General features: G+C 40.0%; 1 protein-coding gene across 5 annotated transcripts in view; it reads left to right on the top strand.

Moving 5' to 3' along the window:
• LOC138742542 (protein FAM131A-like) overlaps positions 1 to 13,748 on the top strand; it is a 51,256-nt gene that overhangs the window by 31,724 nt on the left and 5,784 nt on the right. For all 5 annotated transcript variants that reach the window (XM_069897086.1, XM_069897085.1, XM_069897087.1 and 2 more), the window contains one exon: positions 9,365 to 9,458. In XM_069897086.1, coding sequence (XP_069753187.1) covers positions 9,365 to 9,458 — 94 coding nt within the window. The remainder of the gene's footprint in view (positions 1 to 9,364; positions 9,459 to 13,748) is intronic.

Below are 13,748 nucleotides of genomic sequence, written 5' to 3'. Positions count from 1 at the left end.
TCAGCCTGACTGGGAAACATTTTGCTGCTCTTCATTCATTGTCCCTGGTTCAGTATCCTGGAAAGCCCATCCTTCAACAATATATTGGAAATGGGAAAAAGGTAAAGGCAACATTGGAGAAACTTCACAGTAAATTCTATTTGAGACGTGGAATGAATGAGGTGAAAGCTTTTGGGTGGCCAAATAACTTCAATTGGCACTTATCTCTAGTGTGCCATGAAAATGTTTTGAAAGTAAATCAAAAGCCTATAATAAAGCCATATTTTAATATAAACCAAACCATTGTCATAAATTAGCCATCCATTCTCAACCTTTCTTGGCTACGACCTGCTTGGGACTCTGCTCTTCCTTTATGGGCCTCTTCCCTGTGAAGCAGTACTTCTCCCCTACTGACTACATAAAAAAGATTTTAAAATATTTTGATTTCTGTCCGTGCTGTCACCCTTCCTTGTGCTGTGTCCCCGCCCCTGCTGAGAATGGATGGATTTTAACAAAATTATGAATTTTTAAATAAAATCACAATTTGATATTCACTCTTATGCTCATTTGTGTAGAAGTGGTACTCTGCAGAGGTATCTAGTTTCAGTCTAGTGGGACAGTAGCGTCATTGGGAAATCCCATTTAGTACATTGTACCATTGTGCACACTCTGTGATCCAGATAACCATTTAAGATTATATGAAATATATTCAAAGAAATTTCATGTTTCATATTTAGGATTAAAGTGCTTTTCTCAGATGCCTTTGTGGTTGGAATGGGTGGGATGGCTGCTGGCTTAGTATTTTTGAGGTGTCTTTCACTTAACTCATTATGTGGCCTTGTAACTGCCTCCATATGTCCACTGGCACACTGCAGCTGAACTGTGTCAGTTTTCTTGCATGTGCATTGAAATGTGAGTTTGGGGGTGTGAATGGGTGCAGAATGAGGTTTCTGCCAAGGTACAATAGCAGAGTGTTTGAACACCCACCCTGCAGGCTCAGAATCATCGAGTGAGGAAATGTCAAGGCAGTAAAGATGTATATGAGTCGGTGATTATTGAGGGATCAGGGGTGGATAGGGTGAGCAAATTTAAGTACTGGGAGTCACTATCTCGGAAGATCTTTCCTGGACCCAACACACTAATGGCATTGTGAAGAAAGCATGGCAGTGCCTCTACTTCCTCAGGAGTTTGTGGAGGTTTGGTATGACAACAGAAACCTTCTATAGAGGCGTGGTGGAAAGTGTACCGACAGGCTGCATCACAGTCTGGTATGGCGACACCAATACCCCTGAGCGTAAAGCCCTGCAAGTGTTATGGAACAGTCCAGGACATCGCAGGCAAAACCCTCCTCACCATTGTGAACATCTCTAGGGAACGCTGCCTTTGGAGAGCAGCAACAATCATCAAGGATCCATGCCACCCAGCACGCGCTCTGTTCTCGCTGCTACCATCAGGAAAGAGCTAGGTGCCACAATACGTGCATCACCAGGGTCAGGAACAGCTGCTACCCCTCCACCATCGGACTCCTCAACAACAAACTCAATCAGGGACTTATTTAAGGGCTCTTTTGCACTTTATTGATTCTTTTTCTCTCTGTATTGGACGGTCAGTTTGTTTACATGTGGACGTTGATTACAGTTTTTTACACTACCAATCAGTGGTAATTTTGCCTTGGCTGCAGGAAAATGTATCTCCAGGTTGTGTATGATGTCATGTATGTACCCTGACAACCTGAAATCTGAATCTAAAGAGAGCACTGGAAAGCCGTACACTGGTTTTAATAGTCTGATTTCTCATCCAGCTGGCAAGGGGTCTTTTTGTAACACCATCTCTCCATGTTAGAAATGTAAATGATCTTTTGGTGCTGAAATTTCATATCTTTAGAAATGTCAAAATCCATGTGAACTGATTCAGGGAAACATTTGCATGTGATTGCAGAGTTGTGGGTAGTGGACATTTCTGTGTCCATCTTGGAGTAGGGTGACCATTCCAAAAGGAGGATCTGGTTATAGGTTTGACACACACAGTTTGCATTTGTTGCTTTTGCAGTATGGTTTAATTTTTATTACTTTTTAAAAACACTGTAATGTATGGCAACTTATGAACAAGTTCTCCTTTTTGGAAATGGCCACCTTATCTTGGAGTGTGTGTGTTTAAAAATTCTCCAGTGACTACAAACCTGCAGGTTGAATCTCTGGATTTTGAAGTTCAGTAATCAACTAGTGCCTACTCCTTTACCACTAGCACCATCTGCTCCTGTGTTCAGGTGCACATCCTCCTCAGACAGACAGTTCAACTTGTCCCAGATGCATGTGGCTTTCCTGACACTCAGTGTATGGAATGATTAACATCTGAGTCCTGTGACATGCTTTATTGTGTCATGTTATTGGACACAATGGTATTTTTCCAGCATTGAGCTGCACATCCTGTGCTCATAATAAGCTATGCTCCCCATGGACTGCAGTTTAATTTCACATGCACAATATCCAGTAGTTTTCTCTGATCTTGGGGTTGATCAGAATTCATTGTTATCTATTTATTTGGTGGACTTGACCCACACCATCTTCCACAATGATTAATCTTTTATTTTCCAAATCCATCAGAACGTGGTAATGTCAACAAATCGAGAGTCAATATTTTTTTTATCCTCGTGTAATAGAAACAGTGCAATATTACACGGAATTTGCTTTAGTCTGCCGTAAGGAAGACAGATTCGCCATCGGCAGAAATTGCCTGAAGCACTTCTTGCAGTCAGAGAAAGAGAAGCAAAAGAGTGTTTCCCCCCAGAGTACCCGAATGTCTGTGGATTTGCCTCCAGCGCCCCTGCAGCCACAGAGTCCAGACCAAACCATTGCCCCAGCTCCATATCCGAACCTTCAACTATCAGGAAACCTTCAGTGCCCTCGGCGCCTTGTCGCATCCCAGTTCCAATACCTGGTACTGCTTTAGCCAGTCTCCAGCAGTCTGCTGCCTGGTGTGAATCCCTCAACCGCAGTTGCCAGCAGGGTGCAGCTGGTACGGGTACCTCAGTCACCAAAGGCCTGCTGCCCGTGTGTTCCTCAGCCGCGGAGCCCCTCACTGGTCCAACGCATGGCCACTATCCTGTGGAGTGTTCCCCCGTTTTCTGATGCCCTACGCCAGTCCTCTACTTCCCCTGAGTTTGCAACCCCTTGGGGCTGCTGCCGATCCTAGGTGCCGCCATCTTGGGTGCAGACCCCATGGTCGCAAATTTTGGAATCGTCACTATCAGCTCCATTAACCGTTCTCCTCTCCAGGAGTCCGTACCAGAGGCAATAGCCACTGCTGTTTAAAAACCATTAGCTGAGCAAGTGGCATAGATAACACACATTTAACTGTCCGTTTAGGACCATTTGTGTGAGACTAGATAGAAATGCCACATTTCTCATACTTGTCATGCTAAGTATGACCCATTGTCAATGGACAGACAACTGATTGATGGTAAATAGCTTAATCCCGCTCTTGCAATACTGTAGTGTGAATTTGTTACCAAATATTTTGTCTTTCTATGAAAGAATTTAGAAGGAACAAGTGGGCAATCTGTTATTGATTTATATTTGCTTTGAACTCCAAATTTATTTAATTTGAATAATGCCCTTAAGGTGAAACTTTGTAAACCTGCCAGCAATGTGCAATTTCATCAGTCAAGGGAATGCAAGCCAGTAATAATTAGATTTGGGATCACCTGTCATGTAACATGTCATAGAAATTAAAACTGTGTACACTACTTCATTTGAATTGTCAGATCTATTCTTTATTATATCAAGCCAGCCTTTGGAACTTCAGCTCAGCTTTGACAGGGATGGTTATGAGGAAATCGAACGGAATGCTGGACACAGGTTGTGTTGATGCGGTTACATCTTGGTGTGCTGGGATATTTGTGCACTGATATATGACTGAGGTAAATGAGATGGAACAACAGGAAAATAATACAAGTCAACTGTTTTGTTTTAGGAATGCCATCAGGCTTAATTCTGTCTCCAAACTCTCTGATCTCTGGATTGGTGGAGGGGGCTCTGTGCTCCTGAAAGCCTACTGTTGAGAATATTTTTGTTCCTCTTGTTGTGTGCCATCTTATCCTCAAACCAGGATGGTGGTGTGGAATGTTTTTGGAAACCCATCAAGTCCCTTTTGGAATCTGTGGCCCACGAGAGGTTAATTATTACATGCACTTAGCTTGTTACATGTACCGTCTTTACTTAGCAGAATGGCATTTGCAACGCAATTACAGATCTAATTTTGAGTGGGAACGCAAACGCTTTATTTTGCTGCTGGAAAGCATGATATTTTCTATCTGTTTTGGTGTGTAGGTTTAGTCCATTTGTAACAGATTGAGAGGAAGCTCTCCTACATGCACTCTGCCAATTACTTCTTGCTAAACAAATCTGCTGGCCAGCCCTACCATGACAGATTTGCACAGGCTGCTAAGTGCTTTCCTCATCTAATCCCTGATTTGATATTGGAGGTGGTGATGCAATCTGCTTCATACTGTTTATATATAAAAAAAGGTTGGCTTCGACTGCCAAGCCACTAAGGAATAGTTGTGCCCATTGGCTGTCGGGATATATTTGCTCATTAATGGCATTGATTCATAAAGTTGAAATGAAAACAAGACTTTGACCCCTAAATTACACAAAAAAAACTGCTCTCAAGTACGGCAACTGTAATATTTCTCTTCCAGCTTCTACATTAAATGAATGGCTCAAACCATGCAGGGAGCTTGCCTCAAATTTCAAGTGTAGGAGAATCACCTTTTAAAGAAAAGAGCTGGTGCAAAACCTGGAACCACTATAATGGGATTACAGCACAGTGAAGTCTTGCTTCCTCTGCTATAAGCGAAGAGGGTACAGTAAAAGTATTTTTTGAACCAACGTTGTAAGAATTGGCACATTCTGAAATCTATTTGAACAATTGATATCAATTTTCGGAATTTTGTTGCCATTACCTAAAATTGCCAACTCATTAGCTTTTGGACCACAATCAATTGTATTTAGCTATTCTTTTTCAGAACTTTAAAAAAATATTTACCTGTGTTATGTATGATAACACATGCACACTGACATGAAATCGATTAAAATTTGAGACAGGAACTTGATCTTAATTGGGATTTGGTTGAATATTGTAAACCAGCCTGTTTGTTCCTCTGAGTGGTGATGCGTGGTTGCTTGGCCCTTTGCAAACCAGGAAAAGACCAACTAATATCAAGCTGCATAAACATTGCCATCTACAGAAACATTGGTCAAAGTCCAACACTCACTGGTATTTTAGTATTTGTGTACAGCCTGCTCATTTCCTGGATTCTGGAGATGAACAGAATAGACAAAATTGATTTTTCTTTAACAGTATTATTTTTCACCATGTCGGTAATAATGCATAGCCTGTTAATGGGATAGTTTTTAGTAAGGAATAACTTTAAAGTGCAATATTGCACTTTGGACATTTTGAAGTTCACATTATTGTAAATGTAGTAGTTATTGCTCATGCTGAATCAGTCCTCCACATTTATTGCTTATGAACCTATTAAAATCTCATAGCTAATTATGAAGGTGAAATTCTGTTAAAGCAATACTACTCGTTGAGATACAACGTGATTATAAACGCATCTAACGGCTAGAGTTCTGGGCTGTGGAATTCACCATGATGGCTGGGGAAATTAAATTCAAAATTTAAATAAATGGAGAATTTTTTTGGGGGGGGGGCCAATAAAAGCCAGTTTTAGTAGAGAGATTGATGAAACGACTGGGTTGTTGCACAAGCTCATGTGATACACTACTATCTGTCATTTCTACCTGGTCCATGTCACAAATGACTACGCTCATCAGGATGGTAGACTCTGAAAGGCTTTTCAGTTCATGGGACAATTAGAGATGGACAATTAGAGACAGACAATAAATGCAAGCATCGCCAACGATCTGTTGTGAGCTCTTTACTGATCTCTCTATTTTCACTTGCCTTTTTCTCCATTCTCCACGTTGAACTGCCTGCTGAAGCTTCAACATGCTGCTTGACTTGGCCAGCTATAAAACATCAATTTAAAAAAAATTAGTACAAAAACAAAAGATTGTGAATGCCAGAAATCATTTTTAAAAAGGCAGAAAATGCAGGTGGACTCAGCAGGTCATGATCTTATTACCAGCTAATTAATTGTTTATTCAATGCAAGGTTCTTATTGGAGTTCCAATAAACAGCATCCTGTCAGGTGCTGCGTTGGTTACTCATTTCTGAAATGTGAGTGTGCACAACGTGAATGGATAGGTTACTCAATCAATGGGGGACACCTCAGTCAAGCTGCCTCCTGCCCTCACTCGAATGCCATCTGCGCTTTCAGCTACAGCTGTTGCTTCTGGATCAATGTTGATGAAATTGTGCACTTCATTTTAAATTAGAATTAATAACTACCGAATAAATTGCAAGGCAAGACTTCACTGGAGCAGATTTAATGATTCTAAAAGCATAATCGTGTGTGGTTTTCAGAACATTTGTGGGACTTTGAGATTTAATTGGGGCATGTGACTTTCTCAACAGCTCTTGTTCTTTGTGTTGTAGAATGCTGCTGCTTAATAGCTTGAATACATCTGAGATTTGTCTGATCTCAGAAGCTAAGCAGGCTCAGGCCTGGTCAGTACTTGGAAGGGAGACTGCCCAGGAAGATCAGATGCTGTGAGGGGAGCTGGACAGAGTGGTGACTCTCTGCCTGCCTTATGGTGGACAAAAGTCAAAGAATTTCATTCTAAATGTAGTATTAAGTGACAATAATGGAACCTTTACCTTTTAACTTTTGATAACAGAACTGCTCCCTTTTCCATTAAAGATGTAGAGCCCTTTGAATGGAACTACCATCTCCAATTCCAGCCTTGGAGTCAAACATTTAATTTTCTGATCATATTTGCCCTCCACCATCTGGTCCACAGCATAAGTAGCAATTCAAATATTCTCACCATTATAGTTCTTCATCTTCCTTTGGACCCCAACTGTTTACATTCCCTCAGTCAAACTTCCTTTGCCTTATCTATGTCCATGGCTTCTACATGCACCAAATTAACCAGATCTTCTCCTCTAACCTCAAAGACATTTCCTCAACACTAACCTTAATGCAGCCTTCTTGACCAACAGTCATATTACTGAGAATACTATCCATCCCCTATACATGTTGTGCCCCATCACTAATACATTCCCCTTCATGCCACCAATTTAAACAGTCCTTGCACCAGTGTGGAGGCTAGTTTCCTCATCTGCACTGTTGTATTCCACACTGCACTGTTGTATTCAAGAAGGCTGCGAGCCGGCTGATGTGATGTACTTGAAATATCAGAGGGCCTTTTGATAAGATGCCACAGATGTGATTATTTTTTAAAAAAAGCACAGTCTTGAGAAACATACTGGAATGCATTAAAGAGTGGCTAATAGATTAAAATGTATAATTTTCAAATTGGGAGGCTATGGAAGGTGGGAGTGGCAGGAATTGGTCCCCTCATCAAGATTACTGGTGGTTGAAAGCTAGATGGCAGTGTGGGCTGCGAAGAGGATGAAGAAAGGGTTCAAGCTAACAGAAGGGGCAAAGATATGGCCAATGGAATATACTGTAGAAAATATTGTCATTCAGTTTCATAAAGTAAAAAGAATGATGGGTGTTTTTTTTTGGGATAGATGAAGATGACCCGATGTGGGTGTTCATGGAGACCTGGTTGTCCATTGTCATGAATTCCCAGAAGGTTCAGCAAGTGATTAGAAAAGCAAGCAATATGTTGGCATTTGAGTTCAGAGGGTAGAGATGTGGATTTCAAATTGTATAGAACTATGTGGCAAGACTAAATCTGGAATATTTTGTCTCCTCACATATGGAAGAATACATATGTAATTTTGAGAGCCCTGCAAAGAATGATCAAATTGATTCCTGGAATAATGACCATTGAATGAGGAGAGATTAAGCTGAATAGACCAACGTTCTACGTAGTTTACAATGAGGGATGATTTCATTGAAATACTCTTCAGGGACTTGAAAGGATAGTTGCAAAATTGATGCCTTCTCTGATGAGAAGGCTAAATCCATAGGTCATGGTCTCAAAATAAGTGGTTGCCTGTTCAGGTCAGAGAAGAACTACTTTCATTCAAGTGGCGGTAAATCTTTGGAATTTGCTTCCCCAATGGGCTGTGGAGACACAGTTTTTCTGTTTTATTAAAAGATCAAGGCAGATTTTTGGATATTGAGAGACAAAAAAAAAATCAAAAAAGATTAGCAGGCAAAAGGAATTGCTCCTGCTTCTATTTCCATTTCTTGTGTTCCTGCATTTGTTTACAAAAAAAATTGTATTGATCAAGAAAAGGTCTGGTTTTTGATGATAATGATTTCCCTAGACAGAAAGATAATGTTAGACTGGCAAATTCCAAGGGTTGTGACAGCAATCGTATCTAACCGTCCTGGATGTAACAGTTGTGCTTGAAGACCATGTAGTTTGGAATCAAAAATTGTTTTCAGTAGAAACCCTGCTCTTTTATCAAAACATAATATTCTGCATTGCTTCCTTTTGATGTGAAACAATAGTGATTTGGAATAGTTTGACAATGTTGGTTATTCTTGCAGATATCAAAAAGTGATACTGTAATAAAGGAATAAGTACCTGGGCACAATCCAAAAGTAATGCTTTTATATTACAGTCAAATGCACATCTTGGACTGAAGTTCAGTTAAACTGAACATTGTTGGGAGATTTCTGTGTACAGTAAAATCCCTGCTATCCAGAATTCAAGGAACTGCCAAAAAAAATTAAGGAAAATAAATAGGTATAAAAGTTTAAAATTGGCACCCCCTAGTGGTTCATTTGCCAACACGCAATCTCAAGTAACCGGAAAATTCACTTACCTGGCGGCATCTACCAATCCCCATAGATGCCAGATACTGGAGGGTGTTTTACTACTCTGGCCAAAAAAAAGTGAGCAATGTTTTCTGCATAAAACTCCTGCATCTTTAGAAATGAGCACGTAGAAAGAGACACAGCAAAGCATGTGTACAGACAGATGAATCTGGCTACCCTCCAATGCTACTTAACAATGTACAGTTTTTAAAGAGGAAATTAGCATCACTCCAAAAAAAAAAGACTATTCATTGTTGTGAGGTTGTAATGCTCAGAATGAAGACGGACATAAAGTATACTTTGAATATTTTATTTAAAAATGTTTAGACCATTCATGTAGTCAAATACAAAATTTAAAAATACAAATACAGAAGTAGACACATTTATGCTGCCTGATGGTTGTAACCTAAACCCTCCAAACCCCACCCACCCAAAAGACTCCGGGGGGGGAGAAAATGTATACTTTGAATGTTTGAGTAGAAGGATGACCTTTGTATCTGATTTTCATTTTTCCAGGTAAATGTTGAAGACACTATTGAAATGTTACCAAAATCAAGACGCGCGCTTACTATACAGGAGATTGCTGCACTTGCAAGATCATCTTTGCATGGTATGTGTTCATTCACACTCCTTGTGTTTATGTATGGTAAATGCACTTTACAATCAGCTGGTCTAAAAATTGTCATCAAAATACTGCTTATACCGGAAGAACAAAATGAAAATAAAGTGTTGAAAATAGTAGCAGCTGCAGAAGTAATGGTTCAGCTTGTTGACCTCTTAACACAGTTGAGGAATTGTAAATAAAAGTTGCAGAGAAAGTGGGGAAGGATGGCGGAAACAGAGTGAGAGAGAATAAACACGAGGAGAGATTGAATGGTACAAATACTGGCTGAAAGGAGGTAGGAAAGGCAAGTGAATAACAAATGTTAGTATGGGCCGAAAGCTGGAATCGTAATAGAAATAGGTGATGATCAGAAAATGTTGGATTCAGTGTTGTATCCTGACATCTGCAATCTGCTCTAATCAAAGAGGAGTTGTGCCTCGAGCTTGCATTGAACTTTCAGCTTTCTGAGGAATGGAGAATTGAAGCGGGAGAATGACCACTGCACACTGAATGGAGGTGTTGTGCCAAGAGACTAATTGATCTGCCTTAGTTTCCCCAGTGCAGAGAAGGCTTCTCTATAAACATTGCATGCAGTACACTAAAATGAAAGAAATACAAGTACGTTGATGATTCACTTGGAATCTAAATGTAATTGTAAAATGAGAAAAGCAGAAATCTTACCTCAGTAATAAAACTACACAATGCATGTTCTGTGTGTAAAGTGCTCAGTAACCATGACAAAGGTGCAAAATCAGCTGTGGAGTCACAGCAGGGGAATAGGAAGAACAAATTGAAAAAGTAAATTCACTTCATTTTTACTCCATTGGGCAAACTGGGCTTGTGGAGATTCCTGATATTCTCTCACTCCCAATGTGTCAAAGTAGATGCATTTCAACTGTGCAACATTGGATAATTGAAGAGGTGAGTAGGTAATTGAATAAATCAATAGATAATGATTTAAATTATAAGACAGATTCTTAGAAATCGCTCCAATATGATATTGCTTCTGAACTTTATCTCAAAGGATCTCAACTGCCTAACTCTTGTCAAATCAAGAGACATTTCACAGTATCAGTGAAAGCTCCAGAACAGTGCTTATTATTTCCATGCAGATTTTTGGACCTCCATTAAACAGGAATTGTGTGGTTAAAGGGTCTCAACAATGCATAAATAAAATCACTATGTGAATTTAAAGCAAAATGCCACTTAGCTGTCCCATACTATACTACCTCGATCAATATGTATGAGCTTGCAATGTCCATGTATGTTGTCTTAATATTTCTCTGTTCTGTCCAAAACTTAAATTGAATCCCTAACAATTCAATATGACATTTTTAATTTTTAAACAAAAATTTAGACCTACAGTACGGTAACTGGCCATTTCAGCCCATGAGTCTGTGCCGTCCAATTTGCACTCCATTAACCTACACGCCCGGTATGTTTTGAATGGTGGGAGGAAACATGAATCCCCAGAGAAAACCCATGCAGACGCTGGGAGAACATACAAACTCCTTACAGACAGCGTGGGATTCGAACCCCGATCCGGTTCCAATTGCTGGTGCTGTAAAGGCATTGCGTTATCTGCTACACCAACCATTCTGCCTGTGGATAGTATCATGTTGCATCCTTCTGTAGCCTGTTTTATTTCCTTTTTCACATACCGTATATACTTGTAATCATCGATCCTGTGTAAAATCTGACCTTTTTGTGGCTCCAAATCACGTATTTTCTGTATATCCCCTGTAAAAGTCAACCCCCTTATTTTTCGCCCCAACTGCCCGCCCATCAGAGCTCCTGAAGCTGCAACCACGAAACCTCATCTCAGCTGGCTACCCACCCTTCCAAGCTCCCAATGCCCAGACCACAGATGCTTGCCTCGGCTGCCCACCCATCTGAGCTCCCGATTTCCCAAACACGAGCTCATCACCTGGTCCCAGTCATCCAACCTCCTGACACCTTGAAAAATGCAGGTACTTACCACAGTCAAAATTAATATCCGTGAAAAGTTGACCCCCTCAAAATTGACCTGAAAAAATTTGATCCCATAAGTCAACTACTTCACGAATATATACAGTACTTATCATTTTATATTTTGAATATTTGTATTTCCTGACCTCAAAAGCCAAGTTCTACATTTACCTACTGCCTTTTGTCCATGGTACAGTCAAGATACTACTGAGCCTTTCATAGAGTAATATCTATTACATCTTTATTCTGTATTCTTGGAAACTTGTTATACTTGATAAATGTGATCCTTGTATATATGGTAATATTTGACATGATGCATAGTAGCTTTGTGTTTAAATTAATGTTAATGTTTACGTTTTATACAAATTTATACAGTTCACTGGAATTGCAGAAAGAGATTAATGTTATCAAGGAAGATGTCCTTTTTTTTTCCATTTGTATCACTCTTCCATGTTAGAAATGAGAAAAAGTTGTACTTCATTGTATGATCAAATCACATAGGGGGAGAAAAAGTAATTTGTGCATGTTTTTAAGTGTTTGCCCATTTCTTATTGAAGTCTGGCCACTCAAGGACTGGACACTTCCTGACTCAATACCCCCTAATATAGGTATCAGTTCCATGTTGCATTTCATCCATGTCATGAAAGCAATCCATGGCAGATACTTTTGACTTGCAGATGGAAATGGAATAGAACGGTCACAGCTATTCACTGTCTAATTCACTGGCAGCCAGGAAGTGAAGGAGACTTGACTCACTTAATGTTATCTTTTTGTAGATTTTTAAATTCAGACACAGTGTCAATGATGCAAACATTTCGGCCCATGATTCAGTGCCGCCCAGTTTACACCCAATTAACCTACACCCCCCCCCCACCCACCAGTATGTTTTGAGCAGTGGGAGGATGGACAATGTTTATGAAGATCACAAGATCTGTGAACAACATGGTGTGGTGTTGATCATTATGGAGCAGCCTCTTGCACCAGAAAATTGGGACTGATCTTTAATCTCCATCTGACCCTATGTTCTTTAATTTCTTTAATACACAAAACTAAACAATTTCTATCTTCGAGATTGAGCTCAGTGTAGTGAATTTGAATTCTAATCATCCAATGGATGAAGAAATTTAATTTAGAAATGTCTATTTATCGTGGTGCTGCATGGACAACATCCAATTTTGAGAAAAGTCGTGCTTCTCCCACTCCAGCCAGAGAAATATCAACTCCCCATCTTTCCTGAGAGGCTCAGTAAGGAATGTGAAATCATCCCTTATTCTTTTAAGCTCAAGAGAGTCACAAGGCAAATCTGCTTATAGAGTGATATTACACAGAATAGGCCCTTCAGTGCAACTTGTCCATGCTGGCCCATTTTGCATGCTTCTAAACCCATCTTATCCATATATCCGTCCAAGTACAATAAACCTGTCATTCTATGAATTGATCTTTGCCACACTCTATTGCAAGTGAATGCTTCCTTGGTGAGGGAGATAAGATCAGTATAATTAAGAATAGTCTAGATGTTGTCAGCCACAAACGAGCCTGCAGCTGACGTGGTCTTTTTACCCCCTTCATAAATCTTCGTCCGCGAAGCCAAGCCAAAGAAGAAGATGTAGTATAACAATGGGTCCGTCGAGTTTGACCAGGTCGCCTTGACTCGTGCACAAATCCTCAACCAAAAAGAGCCATTATATTACCTACCTTCCAATTTGTTTGCTGTACCTCTCTATTAAACTTTTGGCGATTGCCATACAAGAACATACTTGTTCCTCTAAGCACACTATATTTCAATCTATATACTCCATCTTATTACTGTGACTACCAAGGAAAATGTCCTGGTATTTTTTCCACATAATATTCAATCAGACATGCACTGGCCATTGCATACACCCTTGAAGCCTCTCTGCCTCATCCTTCTAGCCCACACTGCCATCTAGCTTTGTATAATCAGCAAACTGATATATTGTCCTTGAACCTCTCCTCCAAATCAGAGATGGATTAAGAAAGACTAGGCCCACAGCCCAACACAAAATGCCCCTTTCAATTGACACTGTTGTCTCCTCTTTAATCAAACCTTAATTTATGCCAAAATAATGATCCCAATGCTCTGGGCTCTTCATAGTTTTTTTAATATATGTTGCACATTATCAAGGCAAAATGTACCACAACTAGTTAGTCCCTTTCTATTCTGCTCTAAGACCAGAAGTCCATACAACATAGGAGCAGAAATAGGCCTGTAAGTCATAATCCAAATCATTAATATACTGTACAACATAAAAAGAAGCAAGCCCAACACTGACCCCTGTGAAACACCACTAACAGCTGGAGGCCAAC

This window comes from Narcine bancroftii, chromosome 9, assembly GCF_036971445.1.
Source record: "Narcine bancroftii isolate sNarBan1 chromosome 9, sNarBan1.hap1, whole genome shotgun sequence".
Lineage (NCBI taxonomy): Eukaryota > Metazoa > Chordata > Chondrichthyes > Torpediniformes > Narcinidae > Narcine > Narcine bancroftii.
Note: the sequence above shows the minus strand (reverse complement) of the source record. Positions and strands in the feature narration are given on the sequence as shown.